The sequence below is a fragment of the Sorex fumeus genome, unplaced genomic scaffold (assembly GCF_029834395.1).
Source record: "Sorex fumeus unplaced genomic scaffold, SorFum_2.1 ptg000014l, whole genome shotgun sequence".
In the NCBI taxonomy this organism is placed as follows: domain Eukaryota; kingdom Metazoa; phylum Chordata; class Mammalia; order Eulipotyphla; family Soricidae; genus Sorex; species Sorex fumeus.
In genome coordinates, this window is record NW_026606071.1 from 27311663 (window position 1) to 27332886 (window position 21224).

Below are 21224 nucleotides of genomic sequence, written 5' to 3' on the forward strand. Positions count from 1 at the left end.
TTAACTAAGAAGTTTTCAGGTTCTATCTATGAATCTTGATAAGGAAGTCCCACAGAGCCCTTCCATAGGATTGTATTTCTCATGCCAAATATAATTATATATAGAACATATATATATACACACACATTTTTTGGTGTGAACAATAGCATCTGCCTGCCTGGGACCTATTCTAAAATAAAGCTAAGTTGTGATACGTAGAACTGTCCTTGAATACCTTTTCATTTGGTCCCTCTATCCCATTTTTTAAAATTTTCTTCAGTCAACTGCCTTTTATGTTGCTACCTTAGACGTCTTGAATACCTTAATTGCTTATTTGCATAACACCTTTTATCTGTTGCTACTTCATATGTCTAGATTGCTAAATTCAACCTTACTGCAATGCCCAGATATCTAACATCTTCCAATGTTGCTTTCCTATCTGGATAACTGGTACGCCTGTCCTTGGTTTTTCTTAATTCCACTGCACCATCAAAATCAGTACATTTTTCTCTTTGTACTGGGCCCCTAACATAAAACAAAGATATTAACATTTTATTTTATAATTTTATGCTCTCTAATGTCATTTGCATTCTGATATGAAGCTTCATTCTCTTCAAATAAAAAATGCTTTGGCAGTTTTACATATGATAGAGATAGCACCCACAATTTGTAAGTATCTCTAAAGGTATATTTGGTAAGCGTGGGATACAGAAGACAAAGAAGAAATCTAGGTAGTAATACACAGCTTTGAAGTAAAAAATCAGTGTACAATTTAATTTTAGAAGATTTTTCTAAAGTAGAATTTGTATGCAGTTTACACATTTGTGAAAATAGCCATGCAGTTGCAGTTCTTGTTTGTCTCACATAATGAACCTTTTGCAGCTCATGGTTGGAAAGAGATTCATTCAATAGCATAGTCAATGAAGGCATATATCAGGCAATCCAGAATACCTAGAGAATCATACTTATTCTATAGTAGTGTTTTACTTGAAGAAATAAAACATTTATGTTCAAGTATTTGCTTTTTATTTCCTCACAGTAATAACTAAATTGCAATTTGTGGGTGGTCTGGGGTGGGGGGTGCTGATAGTGAAGTGAGTAGGGTACTTGCCTTACATGCAGCCAACTCAGGTTTGATTCCCCACCATCCCATATGATACCCCAATTATCTTTGTTCTATCAACTTGGAGTTGATAAGATGGAGTGTTAACTATCATCAGTTATCAACCACATGGATTAATTCCTAAACTCAGAGCCACGAGTTACCCCAAGCATCACAAGACATGGCTCCCAAACCAAACAATAATAATAGTAACTTTGGGATTGACACTCATTTTGCTTTTATCTGGGGTATGATCCCAGTTAGTCCCCAGGGAATTCCAGCACCACTGCAACAATTCTAAGGGAATTAGGGCAGAGAGTCCAATGCTATAACCCTGCAGTGCTGAGGGGCCATGAGTACTATACCCTGCAGTGCCTGGGAACATTGAGAGCTATATCTGGGTTTCTGGGAGTCCATGTGGTGCTAGGGATACAATTTAGAGCCTAGCTACATATAACACATGCATCTCTAACCTCTGAGATATCTCTCTGATCCCTGCATATTTCTTCTTTTGGTCAGAAGGATTCCTAAACTATGATCAGAAGCCCATGAGCCACTTCTGGCCATGCTCTGTCATCAGGGCTGGAGGTTCAGTGCTGGGACCCAAGTGTTTACCCAGTTACTACCAGGCCATCTAGTGGTGTTTGGGAGGTCATATGATGCTTGGAATTGAACTGGGGTCAGGAAAATACTAGTCATGTACAATAAGTGCTAGACTATCTTCCTGGTTTCTTTCTTCCTTTCTTTTTTCCTTCCTTCTTTCCTTCCTTCCTTCCTTCCTTCTTTCCTTCCTTCCTTCCTTCCTTCCTTTCTCTTTCTTTCTCTTTCTATCTTTTTTTTGGTGTAGTTTAATTGAAGCAAGGATTACTTTATAACATTAAGTTCAGGTTTGTATTATAAATCATTGTCTATATACAGCATTTCTTTTTTTTTTACTTAAAAGATATTACCTTGCAAAATCTCTAGATTTTATTACTCAGGAGTCTTAACTATCATCAATTTTATTATTTGGAATTCTTCTCCTCCCTACCACCTCCTGAAAAAGGTGTTTATTTCTCTTATATTGTGGCTAAACTTTGACAAAAATGTTTAAAGAATAATAGAAAGAGGAGCCAAATAGAATTTTTTGCCTTATAGGCCATTACTGGCATATGGAGAACTTATATTTTAAAATAACATTCTTTTTTTTTTAATTAGCGCATCACTGTGAGGTAGTTACAGGCTTACAAACTTCTGTGCTTACGTTTCAGTCATACAATGATTGAGTACCCATCCCTCCCACCACCCCTACTCTGTCCCATCCACCCTGCCCCACCTCTGTGGCAGGGTATTCCTTCTTTTTTTTTTTTTTTTTTTGCTGCTCTCTCTCTTTTCAGGTGTTGTGGTTTGCAATAGAGATGTTAATTTGCCATCATGTTTGGTCTATAATCTACTTTCAGCTCTCATCTCCTGTCCCGAGCGGGTTCTCCTAGTACCCTTTACTTGGTGGTCTCATCTCTCCAGTGGTTTTTTTTTTTGAATCTAGAATAATTTTCTATCACGTCCTATGTGTCAGGCATTACTAAATTTTGGATCTGTAGAGGCATAAATTTACTAATGTAAAGTCTTAGCTCTACTTCTGGTGCCCACACCATTTAAGATTTCCAATATAAAATGAATCTCTAAAAGTCATGAGATGCTTCATATGCTTGAAAGTGCTAGTAAACACACACACACACACGCACATGCGCACGCACACACACACATACACATACACACACACACGCACACACACACACCATACACACTTCTTTCCTGCACTTACACTACATTTTCAATTTTGTTCATCCATAGTTATTCTGAGGCTGAGTTTATTCAAACACAGTTTTATGAGATTTCTTCTTGCTATCAATATTATTAATAATGTTTCATGCTACATTCCTTTAACAGTGTGATTTGTTTTAGATTGAATGCTAATGATAATCCAATTTCTCACAAATCTACAAGGAGCACTACAACTGTAATGGTTTTGATAAGTACAAAACCAAGCACTTCACAGAACTAAAATCAATTCCAGTTCCCTCAGTGCCTTAATAGTTGCATTCAGTTTATGTATATTAATTTCATAGGGACAAATTTCCAATAAACTTCTCATTCTTTAGACTGCAGAGATAGCTGAACAGAATAGGTGCCTGTTTTATGTTCAAGAAACCTGAGTTAAATCATTGGCACTATGTGCAAGAACCTCAAAGAGCAACCCACAAACCCACTGTTGGACTCTCCCTCAAGCAGTGCTTGAGTATTGCCCCAAGACAAAGCAAAAACAGAAATTTCCCATTCTCATATTAAAGATCAACAGTAGATTGCAACCTGGCTTAGGTCATTATTATTTGCGACATAGCAATACATACCAATAGAAATATACCCATATTGTGACATTGTAAATCCTTAACACAATCAATACAAAATCTTTATCCCAATCATTATAAATATAAGGCTAGACAGACATATTTGCTTAATATGTATCTTTTGCTTAAATGCGTAAGATTTCTTTTGCTTAAATATTCTTTTGTTTTTCCCTATTGCGTTGGATCCTTATAGTTAAAGGCATTTTTTTAGTTAAATATCGTGATTTGTACCTTGTTTTTCTAATTATTTTTAACTCAGTAATATAGTAATCGGTATAATATAGTTAATCGGTAGTGCCCGTCCACTGTTACTTTTGCACCTTACCTCTTAACTAAATTTAAACGCAAAGTTGACTTTGTTGAAAAACTTCATATAAATAAGTTAAGTTGTTGGTCTAAAGAAATTGTAGATTTGAACACGTGAGTTAAACTAGGGATGGAAAGTGGTGGAGATGGATTTTTTCTGTAGTCATGTATTATGTTACCAACTCTGGTTCAACCAGGTTGCAGAAGCATTTTAGAGGACCACATGAGCTGTAGACCAGCTCAAATCTGTGGCCATAACTAGGAAAATAGTTTAAAGGAGAAACCACAATGTGTTTCTCAATGAAATTGCTTTATTTTGAGTACATTTTAAATGTAGGAACACCACATGTCACCCACCTTTATAACCTGCAAAACAACTAGGTATACTCCCAATTGTTATGGCAGACATGATGTAAACTCTTTTTTTTTACTTTTTTGAAGCAATTATTTATTAAATCACTGTGAAATAGACTCTTACAAAAGTGTTTATGATTTAGTTTCAGTCATACAGTGTTCCAACACCCATCCCTCCACCAGTGTACATTTTCCAGCACCAGTATTCCCAATTTTCCTCCCATTACCTCCCCATTTCCAGCCTGTTTCTATGGCAGACACTTAGACACTTCTCTCTCTCTCCCTCTCTCCTTTCCTCTCTCCCTCTTTCCTTTCCTCTCTCTCTCTCTCTTCCTCCCCTCCCCTCCCCTCCCCTCCCCTCCCCTCCCCTCCTCTCCTCTCCTCTCCTCTCCTCTCCTCTCCTCTCCTCTCCTCTCCTCCCCTCTCCTCTCCTCCCCTCCCCTCCCCTCCCCTCCCCTCCCCTCCTCTCCTCTCCACTCCTCTCCTCTCCTCTCCTCATCAGAATCCAACTTTGTGCAGTCACGAGTCCTCATCTTCAGTGCTTCTAGGCTCATAACTTCTCAGATTCATTTCCCATACACTAAATATCCTGGGGTTTCATTCCGTAAGTCTCTAGATGTAGTCTTTGAAAAACAAAGCCGAATCAATGACAATGACATAAGCTGCAGTATTTATTCAGGGTGACTCTTTGCGATCAAATGGAGTTTAACTAGAGAGGGGTTTGCCAACACTGGGCTCTTTAATCAATGACAAGGTGGCAAGGAGAAAGATAAATAAAGGAAATAAAACAATCTGCTCTTTTAATTTCCTTTACCAGTTGACTACAGGAAATAGCTTCAGAGGAACCATTCACTCCTGAAATTAAGGGAAGAGTAGAAGCAAGAAGCTTTTCTTCTTTCCCTGTTTTTATGAATTTATCTCCTGTATTTATTGAGCAGAGTGCTTGGAACTGCACAGTGCTCTCCTTGTTGACTAGTTTCCACAGCAGTAGCAATTAGCTTTGGTTTCCTAGGCAACCATTCTGTACCCTACTGAGAAAAACCTTTTCTTGACAGGAGCATTCTGTCTAAAATTATTTTGTTTTCCTTCCTTCACAAGTGTATGGTAGGCTTACTTGTCATCTCTTTTAACACAGCATTATTATGTTCATTTTTCTTAAAAGCGGGAACAATTCATGGCTTTTATTTTCCTTTTGATTCAATTTATTATCAGTGTCTCTTCCCTTTTAATCTGAAAGAAATCAACAAAAATATGCTCTTTGGCATATACCAACTTGCTTGTATTTTTTTGTTCACATTCTAATTGCGTGTTCATGAAAGCACAGCTAATCGTGATGAAAATCCAAAGCATGCACCTTCAAAATCTAACTGACTCTCTATACTAACAAGGTCATTTACTGCTCAGAAGCAAATTAGAATTTTCAGGGTTACTGAAAAAAAAGTTATTCTATGCGGGGGGGGGGGGGTATCAATCAGCCAAACAGTAGTGATATATTCATATAACAGAATAACTGAACAGAAAATATATCTGAAAAAACAAGGCCTCTGACTGTCTTCAATTTTTTATGTGATTAGAGAGAACGATCAGAAGCATCCAGAAGAGCTTAGCATCATGGAAAAGAATAGAAACTGTGGCAGTGTATACATATTGAATAGCATGGTACAATCAGTGGCAGAGTAAATTTCAGTTTCTTAGTTTAAATAATAAGTGGCATTCATCTAATACAGTGTTAGGTAGTGACTCATTATTTAGTAAAGAGATGACTAACAACAAAAAATACAGAATCTTCCCATTGCATGGTCAAAACTTTCAAGACTTTATTGGCATGCTATTTATCAAATAACAATCATAAACTTCAGTAATAACAATAGAGCAGGAATGATTAGTGATAGGCAGTTAACATAAGAACTTGTTACCTATTACTTCATTTAGTTGTCACAGCGAGCCACAAATGAACACAACTTTTATGCTCACTTTTATAGTTGAAGATTCTAAATGTTAAAGAAATTGTCACTAACTTGTGGCTACAAAGATATAAAGGCAGAACTTGATTCTAGGTTATCTGATGCCATGCTTAGTGACTGATAAAATATTTTTTACTATGCTAATGTAAGTCAGAGGAGCATCCAATAGACAATATGTTAACTTTACCCACTAGGTTTCCTATCTGGAAAATGTATTGTGTGGATTAAATTTTACTGACAGACAATAGGGGCTGGAGTGAAAGTACGGGGGTAAGGAGATGCCTTGCACCCTGCTGATCCCAGTTCAATCTCTAGCACTATATATGGTCCCCTGAGCGCTTCCATTCCCTGAGCACAGAGCCAGATGGAAGCCCTGAGCACTGCAGGGCAGGATGTCGCTCCTAACCCTTCCCCTGAAAATATTTCAAAGCAATAAAAGTACCATGTGTAAAAAGTTGTTTATTCACTACTCAGGTAAAAGATAGGTAGTTTAGTATGATGTACTTTTTTATTATCAAGTAGATTTCTGTGGAATTAAAAAAAAAGTCTTCATTTTTTTATTACAAGTATTTATCTCCTGTATCTTTTTAAACAAATGTATGTTTCCGGATTCAGAAAAAAAAAATTCTTTCCTAATTTCAGTTTTCTGCTGAGGATTACTTGAGTACTTTTTTCTGAACACTAACTCCATCTCTGTCACCCAAAACAGTCAAGACAGACACATTTGTTTTAAAGAAATTGCTTTGTTTTCTTTCCAACAATCTTATGGGTAGATATACTTATCATTTTAATTCCCAGTTATAATTCATTTCATTAGGTCTTATATTCTCATTACCATACTGACACCTCTGATAAATAACACTTTAGTACTCAAACACCAGTTTTAAATTTGTCACCACATTGTGAGTACTACTAAATTCGTTAGCTAATTATATTGAAACATTAACATTAATAAAAAGAGAGAATATGATATGTTATATGACTAAAAATTTTTAACTTAAAAAATAAAAATGCCGGGGCTGGAGCAATAGCACAGCGGTAGGGCGTTTGCCTTGCACGCAGCCGACCTAGGTTCAATTCCCAGCATCCCATATGGTCCCCCGAGCACCACCAGGAGAAATTCCTGAGTGCATAAACCAGGAGTAACCCCTATGCATCGCCAGGTGTGACCCAAAAAGCAAACGTAAATAAATAAATATAATTGAAAAAAATAAAAATATCCAGTTCTGGGAGACTAAAGAGGCAGTGCAAGAGTTAAAGCACTTGCCTTGCTTGCAGCTGAGCCTGACTCAATCCTGGCTCTGTATTTAAACCAAGCACAGATAGGAGTCCTGAGCACAGAGCCACAAGTGAGCCCTAAACATAGCAGATAAGATCCAAAAAAATAAAAATACATAAAAATAAAAGTCCAGTTTTGCATTAATTCATACTGCAGGAGGTAATGCATTTGCCTTGCATGCCTGGTTCGAATCCCTGGGCTTGTTTATGATTTCCTGAGCACCACCAGGTGTCACCCCTAAGCTCAGAACCAGGAATAGTCCCTGGAAATGCAGAGTATGTCCCCCAAATATATATCCAGTTCCAGAAAGTTTTAGAGGTTCCACAGATAATTAAGACTTTCAAAATTTTGATATATGTGAATATCAGATTTTTATCTGTGAAGATCAAAGTACCTTTATAACGTAGATATATATTGATATTTATTCAATAAAAATATATTATTGTTTAATAGATAATTCCCAATTTATACGTAACCTATAGTTATATTTATCATGTAAAAAACTGTATAATTTTACTTGTATAATGTTTGGGAAAAATTAACAAATGCTAGAGTGTAAAGTGAGGAATAAAATATGTCAGAAAAAATAAGCAGTGGGAAATTTCAATGTCATTAAATCTCTTACAACATAACAAATTTTCATATTCCTCATTAGTTGTCATTAGGAGTAGATAGAAATCAGCAGGCCTTTTGGAGTACTTTCTAGAAGACGATCATGTATTGGAACTTTCTGGCAGGAATCTAGAGCAGATGGGAACCCAGAAGCTATGCAGCTAGGGAAGTGAGCATGAAGCCAGAAAATAAATAAACCACAAAGTTAGCGTTTCCTTCCCTAACTCTTTTAGCTTTGTCTAGGAGGGAAAAATTACTTCTTTTGATATGAATAAAAATAAGAGATGAATTGTTTTACCTGATATTCACAATCACAATAATAAACACCTAGTGAGACTGAATTTTAGTGTATATCACTATTGTTCTTTCTTTAAATTAGAAATATAAAAGGAGAAAATTCAAATAATGTACAGCAAACATGGAAGAAGAGATATTTTGGTGAAGAACTGTTTATAGACATTTTTGAGATCCTTGATAGTTCAAGCCTGTTACATACTTTATGATGTAATTAAGAACAGCCTATGTGACAGTCACTGTCTTTATTCCCATTCTATTGATGAAGCAATGAAGAATGAGTCTGAGTTAAGTCTTAGGATATAATAACCAGGACACAGGGTGTGGAGTTTGTAGCCATATTTCTCAATTAAAACCTAGTCACTTTCTATAATGTACACTGTAAGAGACAGTGATCTCCTACGTAAAAAGATATCATGAATGGATGAATGGGTATATGGCATGTGCTTTTAAGATTTTTGTAGAGTGAATGAGTAAATTATATACCTGATATATAAATTTTGTAATTGCTTCATGTGTTACTGTCACTGTCACTGTCCTCTCATTGTTCATCGATTTGCTCGGGCGGGCCCAGTACCGTCTCTATTGGAGACTTTTGTTGTTACTGTGTTTGGCATATTGAATACATCACGGGTAGCTTGCCAGGCTCTGCCGTGCAGGCAAGATACTCTCGGTAGCTTCATGTGTATGTGTAGGTAGATAATTGCACTTACATACTAACCCTTTTGTTTTCAGGGTCTGATTTTTGTGACTGTCTTCAATTTTCTTTAGTGTTTGGCACATACATACACATGCGCGTGTGTGTGCAACACACACACACACACACACACACACACACACACACACACACACACATCTACTTCCTAAGTGAATTTGTTTCTGATCCAGGAAGGAGAGATAAGGGTGTGACTTAGATTTGCTGATTAATCCCTCTTTTTTTGGGGGGGGGGGGCAGGCAGGGAGGGGCTCTGTCTCCTTGTGGAGGAGATGCTTTATATGCACCAATGATTTCTCCTCCTCCTCCTCCTCTTTCTTCTTCCTTTTTCTACCTTCCTCCCTCCTTTCCTCCCTCCCTCCCTCTCAAATTACCTTCTTTCCTTCAGTGCTTAGAACTTACTCCTGGCTTTGTGATCAGGGATCATTCCTGGAAGGCCTTGGGAAACCCTGTGGGGTGCCAGGGATCAAACTTGGTCTGCTACATTTAAGACAAGCACCCTAATAGCTGTAATGTCTCCCCAGTTCCTCATCACCTTTTCTTTTTTTTCTTTTTCTTTTCAAGTTTTTTTTTGTAGTTGTCTACTTTTATTTTTTTTTAATTTTTATTAGTGAGACACTATGAGGTAAAGTTGTAGACTTACACATTTTTGTGCTTGGGTTTCAGTTATACAATGATCAAATACCCATCCCTCCACCAGTGCCCATTTCCCACCACCACAGATCCCAGTATCCCTCCCACCCCCCATCCCCCCCATCCCATCCTGCCTCTGTGGCAGGGCATTCCCTTTTGTTCTCTCTCACTTATTGGGTATTGTGGTTTGCAAAAGAGGCAATGAGTGACAATCATGTTTGATCTATAGTCTACTTCCAGCATGATCACCTTTTCTTAAAGGGAGATATTTAAGTTGAAAAGACCTGAATAAAACTGCTGTTCATGTTTTCTTCAGTTTCACAGTGAAATTAATATTTAATATTAAAAGGTGTGTTATTTCCTATTTGAAAAGTTTTGACAATATTATTCTGCAAAAAATTTGAAGCTAATATGACATTTACTTGGCCCCCACACAGCCTATTTGATTCTAAAATAGCTCATCATAAAATCTTTTAAAATTTTTGAGGAAAAAGAAAGATCCCTTTTCCCAATTGGCTTAGACTATTTTCTTATGAATATTAAGAAAATAAATATATATGTATAGTTATATGTAACTATACATATATATGTATAGTTACTATACATTAAATATATATGTATAGTTAATATATTTGGAGCTGGAGCGATAGCACAGCGGGTAGGGCGTCTGCCTTGCATGCGGCCAACATGGCCGACCCGAGTTCGATTCCTCCGCCCCTCTCAGAGAGCCCAGCAAGCTACCGAGAGTATTCGATATGCCAGACACAGTAACAACAAAGTCTCCAATGGAGACGTTACTGGGCCCGCTCGAGCAAATCGACGGTCAACGGGAGGGCCTTTACTTTACTTTAATATATTTACATATATATTATAGCTCATTCACAGTTCCTATTAAACTGTGAAACTAAAGCACACTTAAAATTCTTTCTAATATTACAAAACCAATTAAATTCAAATTTTTATTTCTCATCTAAAGTAAGTACTATTAATTTTCATAAACTAAATTGTTGTTACTGTGTTTGGCATATCGAATACGTCACAGGGAGCTTGCCAGGCTCTGCCGTGCGGGCGAGATACTCTCGGTAGCTTGCCGGGCTCTCCGGGAGGGGCGGAGGAATCGAACTCGGGTCGGCCATGTTGGCTGCATGCAAGGCAAACGCCCTACCGCTATGCTATCGCTCCTCCTAAACTAAATTATCACTCAATAATTGTGGTACCTGGATAATCTGCTGCATTTTATTTAGGTTGGACATATCTTTACCGACTAGTGACAAGAAATCAGAATGTTTCTCCTTCAATTATTTCTAATTAGAATATTTTAATAGTTTGTCCTGATGTCACTATGATGCTATTTAGCCTACAACCTCTGTGAATGCATAATTTGTTGTAGTGTTTATTTTTCTTTCTTTTGATTTCACCCCGCAACATGTAAAATATTTCACCATAGTGTTGAATTATTCTGTACATAAACCCAAACGAAAAAGACCAACAAATGTATCGTTGTTCAGTTATAATTTATTCATAGAAACCATGTTCCTAAAGGGCAATTCAGTGGGCTGAGCATATGATTTAGATCTTGGAGCCCTGAGTTTGGTCCCTGGCAGCACATGGTCCCCCAAAAACCACCACCAGAAGTAACTTCAGAGCACAAAGACAGGAGTATCCCCTAAGTACCATTCAGTGTGCTGTGTGCGCACACACACACACACACACACACACACACACACACACACATACCATTTACATACTGTCCTTGTTAAATTTTTTTCCTGATTCAAGCAACTTTAATTCTTGTGAAATTATCAAAATGACTTGCTTGAAAAAACTCATCAATAGGTGTATAAGAACTCAAGGCAACTATTTACAAAATACTGTTCTTGAAGATAAGTAAATTCGTTAAAGGGGAATATTTGAAAGATAAAAACTAGACTTTTGGAGGTGATTATAACATAGTAAATGCAGATGTTTCATTTAAGTTGCACACATGAGCCCCTTACAATGTTACAAATCAATGTTATTTCAATAAAACTTTATTTTGTCTTTTGGGCCGCACCCAGCAGTGTTCAGGTTTACTCCTGGTTCTGTGCTCAGAGATCAGTTATGGAGGGCTCAGAGGACCATACAGGGTGTGAAGGATTGAACTTGTGTCAGCGGAATGCCAAATGACCTATCTGGTTTACTAATTCTCCATCCCTTTATTCTCTTTTAAAAATAATAGACACCTCCCATAGCAGTGCTCAGGGTCAACTAGATCTATACCCAATAATGCTTAAGAATCCTTATGTTACCAGGAATCAAACTTAGGACCTTGCATATGCCAAACATGTGCTACCACTTTGAATTAAAAATCAGATAACAAATAAAAAAGCTTGTTCTAAAATGCATCAAAAGCATAAATAAGCATAGTCAATAATATAATTTAGATGTATATTATAATATATTCCTTTCACAATCCATGTTAGTAAATTTAACAACAAGCATGATTTATTCCTGAATTTATTTACACACCATGAATAAGACCTTTTATTTTAATTTTTCTTTTTTTCTAAAAGCTTGCATTATGCATCTTATCTGGGTATAAATGATTAAGTAAAGCTTTAAGACTTCAATAATAACAGAGAGTCCTTGACTTAGGAAAATGACTTGATAGTAATAAGACATGTATACTAGCACAGTTCCATATAAAAGTATACATGTATACTAGCACAGTTCCAAATTTTGTTGAATAAGGGTAACATTAAATAAGAGAGATGTGGAATGCTCCAGAAGATGCATGGCTTCTATATGTGCCCCAACTTCTGAAGTGGTTGCTTCATCTTTTCCTTGTACCAAGTTTTCCATAATTGCTGACTTACTAGGAATGCTAAAGGTTATTTTATTGATTTAATTTTAAAATAATATATGCAAGTAGCAATTCCAAAAATTTAAGAGTATTTCTTTTTTTTAATAATGTAAAAATTTAGTACCTATCTAAAAGTGAATTTATTTATTTATTCATTATTTAATTTTGGTGTTACACCCAGAATTTAGTTTAGGTGCTCTGACTCTGCACTCAGGGATCACTCCTGGTGGGGATCTGAAGTACTGAGAATCAAACCTGGGTTGGTTTCATTCCAGGCAAGCACCTTACCCACTATACTATCTCTCAGCCCCCTGGAGAGTGAATTGAACATACTGTACCCTCTGCAGCGTTACTCTTTCCCATTGAAGTAGTCATTTTTATGTTTTTTTGTACTTTAATAAAAATTATGCTTACAGTTAAAAATTACAGTTTAGGTAACATACTTCTACTAGTGTTTATATTTATGTTACTAATATAAAGGCTTCTTCACTCTACTATCACCAAATTGCCAAAAACCCTCAATCATTGTGTGTATGTCACCTGCAGTCCTCATCTTCATTCCCCAGCATTCCTCCCCTCACTATTTGGTAATCTGATTTTGTGTTCTAAAGCTAAAGTTTGTCGTTTGTCTATAGTGTCTATTCCCTTGTATTTCCTCTCTATATGTCATGTATGAGTGACATCATCTGGTATTGGTCATTTTCCCTGACTTTTCACTTAATGTGCACTCTCCAGTTCCATGCAACATGCAGTGGACTGAAAAGTTCATCTTTTCTTATGATTACATAGTGTTTCATTGTGTGTATGTACCACAATTTCTTTATCCACTATCAATCATTAGATATTTGGGCATTGCTCTAAGCGCTGCAGTGAGTATAGTCATACGTATATCTTTTCAAATTCATCCTTTCATGTTTGGGAAATAGAGGCCAAAAATTGAAACCACTGGATCATATAGAGACTTCATTCTTACTTTTTTTGATAAAGCTCCACAGTGTTTTCCTAAGACGGGCTGAACCAAATGACATTCCCACTAATGGTAAAAGAGGGTTCCTAGTCACCATATGTTTGTGCATACTGGCTGTTGCCTAACTTTTTGAAATATGCTGTTGAGGAAAATAGAGGCAGAATGCTCCAGGATATGAACTCACAGGTGTATTTAATTATTTGATTCCGTTGGCAAAGATAAACAAAGACGGAAGTAAGCAGATGTAACTACATCAAGTTAAAAAGATTCAGAGAAGATAAAAGAAACTTGAGCTAATATAAAGACACCCCTACTGAGTGACAAAAAAATATTTGGCCACCAAATATTTTCTGATAAATATATATCCAATTTATATCAAACAATATAAAACACAAAGCTCAACAATAATAACAACAAAAATAATATCCCCATAAAAATAGGGAAATGCTTCCCTAAAGATATGTGGACAGCCCACAGACATATGAAAAGAGTTCATCATCACTTATCAGGGAATTACAGATCGAACCATTTCTATATTGCACATCCATGAGAATGGAAAATATCAAAAGTGTCATTTTAGAGTTAGGGAGATAGTGCGAAGGGCTAGAACACATGCTTTGTATACAGAAATTTGTGTTTGATATTTGATACATGAACCCCCAAGTACCACCAGAAGGAATATTCAGATATCAAGCCTGGAATAGACTCAAAGCAAGCAAAACAAACGAACAAAAAAAAAAAACCAAAAAAAATCACTTTCTTTACTGTTTGTATTAGTATTTTTTTATTTTATTTAAGACACCATGGCTTACAAAACTTTTAATGATAGGGTTTCATATATAAAATACTCTAGCATCACACCCTCCACTAGAGTGTCTCACTGTCTCCTCCTCACTCCCTGTGATAAGCTTCCTAATACAAATCAGTTCTCAGTTTCTATTGCATCAGTTATTCCCCTACTATGATTCTTTATATCCCATGTATGAGAAAGATCACTCTCTTTCTGTCCCTTTCCTTCTGACTGACTTCATTCAGCATTATATTCTCCAGATTCATCTACGGAATTGCATGAATTAGTCTTTTCTTACAGTTGAGTCATATTCCTTTGTTTTTATATGCCACAGTTTCTTTAGCCAGTCATTAGTTTCTGTACACTTGAGTTGTGTCCAGATTTTGGCTGCTGTAAGTCTTGCTACAAAGAGCATAAGAGTACCGGTATCTTTTCCGCATAGAGGTTTTGAGCTTTGGGGGAGTTTCCAAGAAATGGTGTAGAAGTGTTGATACTTCTTCCATATTATAGGCTGGCCTTAGCCAACAGCCACACCAGCAGTGTATGGGGGGTTCATTTTTTTTCCCACATCCAGGCCAACATTGCCGATTTTTTCCACTTTCTGATATTTGCCAGTTCTGGAGGCCAGCCTTTCATGAAATGTTAGAGGAATCATAAGCAGGAGCCTGGCTTTACGAAAACAACTCTTGCTTCTCTTCCACTGAATTACATAGCAGTTAATATTCTGAAAATGTCTTGGTGAATGTTGATGTTACTTATTTGTCTGTACTTATTAAAAAAACTATTTAAACACTATCATGTAAAAAATCTTAACAGAGAAGTATTTTGACAGAAAAAAATACTCATCTTTAGAGGTTATTTTAGTATTCAATATTGTCTACAAGTATTGATAGGAAGAGAGTTGTTTAATAAATGATAGATTAACACATCACTGCTTGGGAGGTACATAGATAAAAGATAGATACATTGATGCATGCATGCAGTTTTCTCAATAATAGTAGGTCCCATAATCTCAGAAAACATCAGGAATATTATTAAGATACTGTAAGTTCATGAGCAAATTGAAGAGTAAATGTTTTCTTGGTTTGTACCTTCACATATTGCCATTAGTTACTCATGTGTAACTATTTGAGAAATTTTTGGTAAAATTTTTAACACTTTTGTTGTTCTGCTTAAGTGAAAGAATAGTATAATAGTCAAAAGTATTGGGATGGAGCGATAGCACAGTGGGTAGGGCGTTCGCCTTACACGCGGCCAACATGGCCGACCCGAGTTCAATTCCTCCGCCCCTCTCGGAGAGCCCAGCAAGCTACCGAGAGTATTCGATATGCCAGACACAGTAACAACAAAGTCTCCAATGGAGACGTTACTGGGCCCACTCGAGCAAATCGACGATCAACGGGAGGGCCTTTACCTTTACCTTACCTTTTATTGGGCTATTCTCTGTTCGTTTTCATCAGTTGTGTGCACTGGACAAAATCTTATAACTAAAACCAATCTTTATTTACTCATCTGCAAATGAGAGGATTTAGACAAAGTCTTTTCTAAAATCCCTTTTAGCTTTAAAATTATGTGATACACAGTGGTGAAGGGATTGGTGTTGAAAAATCATCTATGCCTGGAAATCAAATTAAATTTATTTTAATTTATTAATAAATTAAATTTATTTAGTTAAATTACATAACATTAGCTTCCTTTTAAGGGTTACTTTTATCAGTTTTATTTTTGAAGTGAAATCATTACATACCTTTTTGTAACAATAGAAATGCCTTTATTGTTTAAATCAAGAGTGCAAAGTATAGTATGTTTAAAATTTGCTTTATTAAAAATATTCAGAACTTATATTGAAGCAAATTAGCTGAATCTTTGCTTATACACTAAACTTTTTTAGAAATAGTTTTGGGCTGGAGCAATAGCACAGCGGTAGAGTGTTTGCCTTGCTCATAGCCAGCCCGGCCGAGCTGGGTTCGATTCCTCCGCCCCTCTCAGAGAGCCCGGCAAGCTACCAAAAGTATCTCGCCTGCATGGCAAAGCCTGGCAAGCTACCCCGTGACGTATTCAATATACCAAACACAGTAACAAGTCTCAAAATGGAGACGTTACTGGGCCCGCTCGAGCAAATCGATGAACAACGGGAGGACAGTGACAGTGACAGAAATAGTTTTAAGCAGCCTGTGAATATTTGCTTTTTTAATACCTAAGTTTTAATGAAAGTCAAAATATTTTAGAACAGAGTTAATATTAGAACACAGTTTAGTCAGGTACTTATAATATCCCAGTTATTTTTATATCAGTATTTTGACAATAATACTTACATAAATAATATCTGACTCTCTGGAGTAATGGTAATGAATAATTTATTAAATATTGGGGTTATTGCCTTGGCAGAATGTTGGCAGATATTTGTTGGCAATTTTTTTTAAATACTGCTTCTGCTGCTCTGACTACTTTCACTGTAGATAGATCAGCATGCTTAAGGTACATCATCTTTAGAAAAAAGGGACCTTCATTCACTGCTTGTGGGAATGTCTGCTGGCCCAAGCCAATATGGACTATCCACAAAAACCCTGAAATTCATATGACCCAACCCAGCAATTCTACTCCTAGGAATATGCCTCTAAAAACAATGCAGAAAAGACATCTGCATTCCTGTGTTCATTGCAGCAGTATCCACAATAGCCAAATTCTGTAAATAACCCAAATCCCCAAGAACAGACAAATGGATGAAGAATCTGTGATATATCTACACTATGGAATACTATGCAGCTGTTAGAAAAAAAGTGTAATAATTCAATTTGCTGATACATGGATGGATCTGTAAAGTATCATGCTGAGTGAAATGAGTCAGAAGGAAAGGGACAGACATAGAAAGATCACACTCTTTTGTAGGATATAAAGAAACAGAAGTAGAATAATGCCCAAGCACAATAGAATAAAATAGCAGAAGAACTGATCCTTCTTAGGCAGCTTGACACATGTTAGCCAATGGAAGGGACCACTACAACAGTGATGGAGGGAAGCGGCCACTCTGGACCAGTTGAGAACTGGATGTGGCAAGGAGGTAAAGTGAAACACGAGATACCCTTTCTGAAACAGTATTGCAAAGCACAGTGCCTAAAAGGAAAAAAGAAAAAAGTAGCTATTTACAAAGTTAGGAAGGTGAGGAATAGAGCCCCTAATGTGGTTGCCTTGCACACGCGTACCCTGGTTCTATTTCTGGCACCCCATATGGTCCCCTCAGTACCCCGAGCAGCCATCCTGAATACAGAGCCAGGAATCAGGCCTGAGCACTTTCTGGGTATGGCCCCCCCAAACAACCCCCACACTCCAAAAAAAATAAATAAATGAATAAAAAGTTTAAGAAACTGGATCTTTAAAGGCAAATATAGTCAATCACATCGTTTAGCTTTGAACTGTTAGAGACATTTCTTCCCCAGTAGAGCCTAGATCTTAAACACTATACACTTTGTCATTGTGGGTGACGTGAGAAAGACATGCAGTGGAGGCAGAATCTAAATGAACCATTCAGGTAAAAATAGGCAGATCTCCCACCACATCCTTGTGGATGTGTGAATTCCAATCATGAACTGAATAAAATGTCAATGGAATATTTATTCTAAAACATTGACTAAAATTATGAGAAAAAACCCCACCACCCCCGCTTGTCCAGAGCATCCTGTTTGTATTAGAACGCTAAGTGGGCTTGTTTGGAGGCTTTTATAGAAAGATGGTGAAAGTCAAATTCCGTAGAATTCATTATTAATTTAGAATGTATTTTTAATCTCAAAGGGCTTATTTTCTGTTAATGATAATGAGAAAATTTTCTGAATAAATTACATAAAATTATCACTAATATGTTTCATGGATGCCATTAGGTAGAAAAAAACTAATTTGACATCTCATAGGCAGGTTATTATATTAAGTAGTCTTCCTTGTTAAAAAGAAACCATTGAATTGAGTAGGTAAGTACATATCATGAGACGTAATAGTCCTTTAAAATGTGTACTGTCAATTAAAGAAACAATTCCTTAGACATGGATTATCTTTTAAATGCCATCTCCATGTATTTCACACAAATTTTACCTTCTAGGTTTTTCAAAATCTATCTTATTCCTGTTGATTCTAGGTAATGCTAATTTTTATTCTGGATAATGCTCTTTAATCACAAATTTGATTTTGCTTCGTTTGGGTTTGGGAGTCATCTCTAGAAGTACCAGGGGAGCTATCTGCTGAGAACTCCTGGAACCAGGCTCAAGTCCCAGACCTCACCCACAAATAAACATTTTGAAGTGTTTATTTTTTTCACATATCAGCATAGAAACTAGTTTTAATAACACTTTTAACACTGAGAAAAATATAAAATTTTAAGTCCCAAAATTTGCCTTTTTGCTTTGGTTTATTTTACTAGACACAAATGTTAACTTTCTCTCTCTCTCTCTCTCTTCTTCCTTCCTTCCCTCCCTCCCTCCTTCCACTCTCACTCTCTCCCTCTCTTTCTCCCTTGCTTTTGGTCTTGCTTTTAGGCCACATATCTATGGTACTCAGTGTTTACTCCTAGCTTTGAGCTCAGTGATCACTCCTGATATTTTTTTCCTTCTCGTAGACAGATTTTTGAAAATAAATTACTGTGTATATTTTTTCTTTTTTCTGTATTAATTTTGGTACTCTAAGAATACCAATTTATCTTACTTTTCCTTTTTTTCCTCTTTTATTTGTGAGTGATAGCACAGCGGTAGGGCATTTGCCTTGTGTGCAGCTGGCCCACTCGAGCCGGGTTCGATTCCTCCGCCCCTCTCAGAGAGCCCGGGAAGCTATTGAGAGTATCCCGCCTGCACTGCAAAGCCTGGCAAGCTACCCATGACATATTCGATATGCCAGACACAGTAACAACAAGTCTCACAATGGAGATGTTACTGGGCCTTCTCGATCAAATTGATGAACAATGGGAGAACCGTGACTGTGACTGTATGATTTGTTTAATACTTATGTGAATTTTATTTTCAATCTAATATCTTATATTGTAGTGGGAGGGTGCTACAGTAAAACAATTAAGTTGACTGCATCTTTTTTTTCTTTGCTCCCTAGACATCTCATCTTTTTTTTTTATTTTCTTATGATTTATTACAGAGGAGGTTTCTGCAAGGATAGTTCAAGTGGTCACTGCCGAGGCTGTCGCAGTACTGAAAGGTGAACAAGAGAAAGAAGCCCAGCATAAAGATCAGCCTGCAGCTCTGCCTTTAGGTAAATGAGAAAGCCCCAGGTCAGAGGTTGGGAATGCTACAACTTAATCATAGGCTCAAGGTTTTATATTCAAAGATTGACTGTATCTCATAGTTCCTCTTACATAAATCACTCTTCAAAGAATTCTATTGGAATGTACCGTGACTTGTGCCCACCTTTATCAATAGGCTCCTTGTGGTAGTTGGGTGTTTTTTAGGATTGTAAGATTATAATTATTAGGATTATTAGATTCTGCCTTTACATTGATTATAATTTTTCATTTCCAGATTTCTGAGATAGCTATTATCAAAATAAGACTGATAAAATGTTAGTAATGGTCTCCACTTATAACCTGTGTTAGTTTCACTAGAATCATCAGTGACTTTGTGTCACATATGAATATTTGCCTTTTTAGTTTATTTAATGGCAGTGAGAAACTGGGTTTTCTCCCTCAAGCACAAGGTATTTGCCCTCCAGGCCAAGAACGTAATATCCTGAAATTTTCCAAGGAGAACACTGTTAGCCAAAGGCTTAAAATACTCGAGATGGATGGATGGATGGATGGATGGATGGATGGATGGATGGATGGATGGATGGAAAAAGAGAGAAATACCTAATAACATGAATAGATAAATGCATACACAGAGTACCTACATGAATATATAGATTTCTAGATACACAAGTAGATGCATGCAGCGATAAATACATAAAGAGACACAATGATTCTTAGTTTTACCAAATTTATTTTTCAACTACATAATGAATTAATAGACGGGTATGAATCTAAAAACAGTAGATACTTCTTTTCTCTTTTGCATTTTTGTGATATATTAATAGTTGATTTTCTGATCAGTAATACCTCAGTTATCTCATGAAAATAAAAGTTCTGCTTCTCCAGAACAATAATTTAAAATACTTCTGTGATTTTCAGTAAAATGTTCCTAGAATACAAAAGGTTATTTTTTATCTAAAATCATAGAGGGGCAAATTCTTTAAAAATATTAACCCCTGAGTTTCACATTTACTCTTTGAAATTTTTAAAAAGTTCCCTCTTTAAAAAAATGTAAGCCTCCCTCTTTAAAATTTTAAACATTGAAATATATTGTTATAGAAGCTCACCGAGTCAAGGAATTCAAATATTTCTTTTTATTCCAAAGCTGCCTCTGTTGAGTGTTCCATGAAACTAAAATCCGTATGATTTTTAGAATACATTTTAACACTTGCTTTGGCTGATCAGTATTTCCTTTTGAAATACCTTGCTTTTTACACATTCAGAAAAAAGGTAAGTGTTACAAAAAATGAGAACTCCAAGCTAACTGTGAATAATATACATCTTTTATAACCTTATTCATTGATCCATCACATAATGCAGAAGAATACTTAAATCACACTAGCTCAGGATTGCTCCCTGATGGTTTCCTTAAGCTGTGATAGCTTCTTTTTTTTCATTTTTAAAAATGCATACAGAAATAGGATTTGATATTAAACTCAGTAGAAAACAAAGTTTAAAATTATGCCATCTGGGTGACCAAAGTAACATTTTCTGTTTGATCAAATTAAATTATATAAAAAAAGTTTTAGTAGTTTTTCAATCAGCCAATTCAGATCCAAACTAAAATTCTTTCCTGTGTTTTTCTATAGTTGATTATAACCAGAATAAACTATTTTATTGATTAAATAAACAGGTGCAAGGTAATAGAATTAATGATAGACATCTAGAACCCACTTTAATTCATTATATGAGGAAGAAAATGATTTTTTAAAGAAAATATAAAAAGCT

General features: G+C 36.2%; 1 protein-coding gene across 14 annotated transcripts in view; it reads left to right on the top strand.

Annotated features, from left to right (window-relative positions):
- Positions 1-21224, top strand: part of MAP2 (microtubule associated protein 2) — a 176245-nt gene that overhangs the window by 100097 nt on the left and 54924 nt on the right. For all 14 annotated transcript variants that reach the window (XM_056111854.1, XM_056111842.1, XM_056111846.1 and 11 more), the window contains one exon: positions 19352-19465. In XM_056111854.1, the coding sequence (XP_055967829.1) occupies positions 19352-19465 (114 nt within the window). The remainder of the gene's footprint in view (positions 1-19351; positions 19466-21224) is intronic.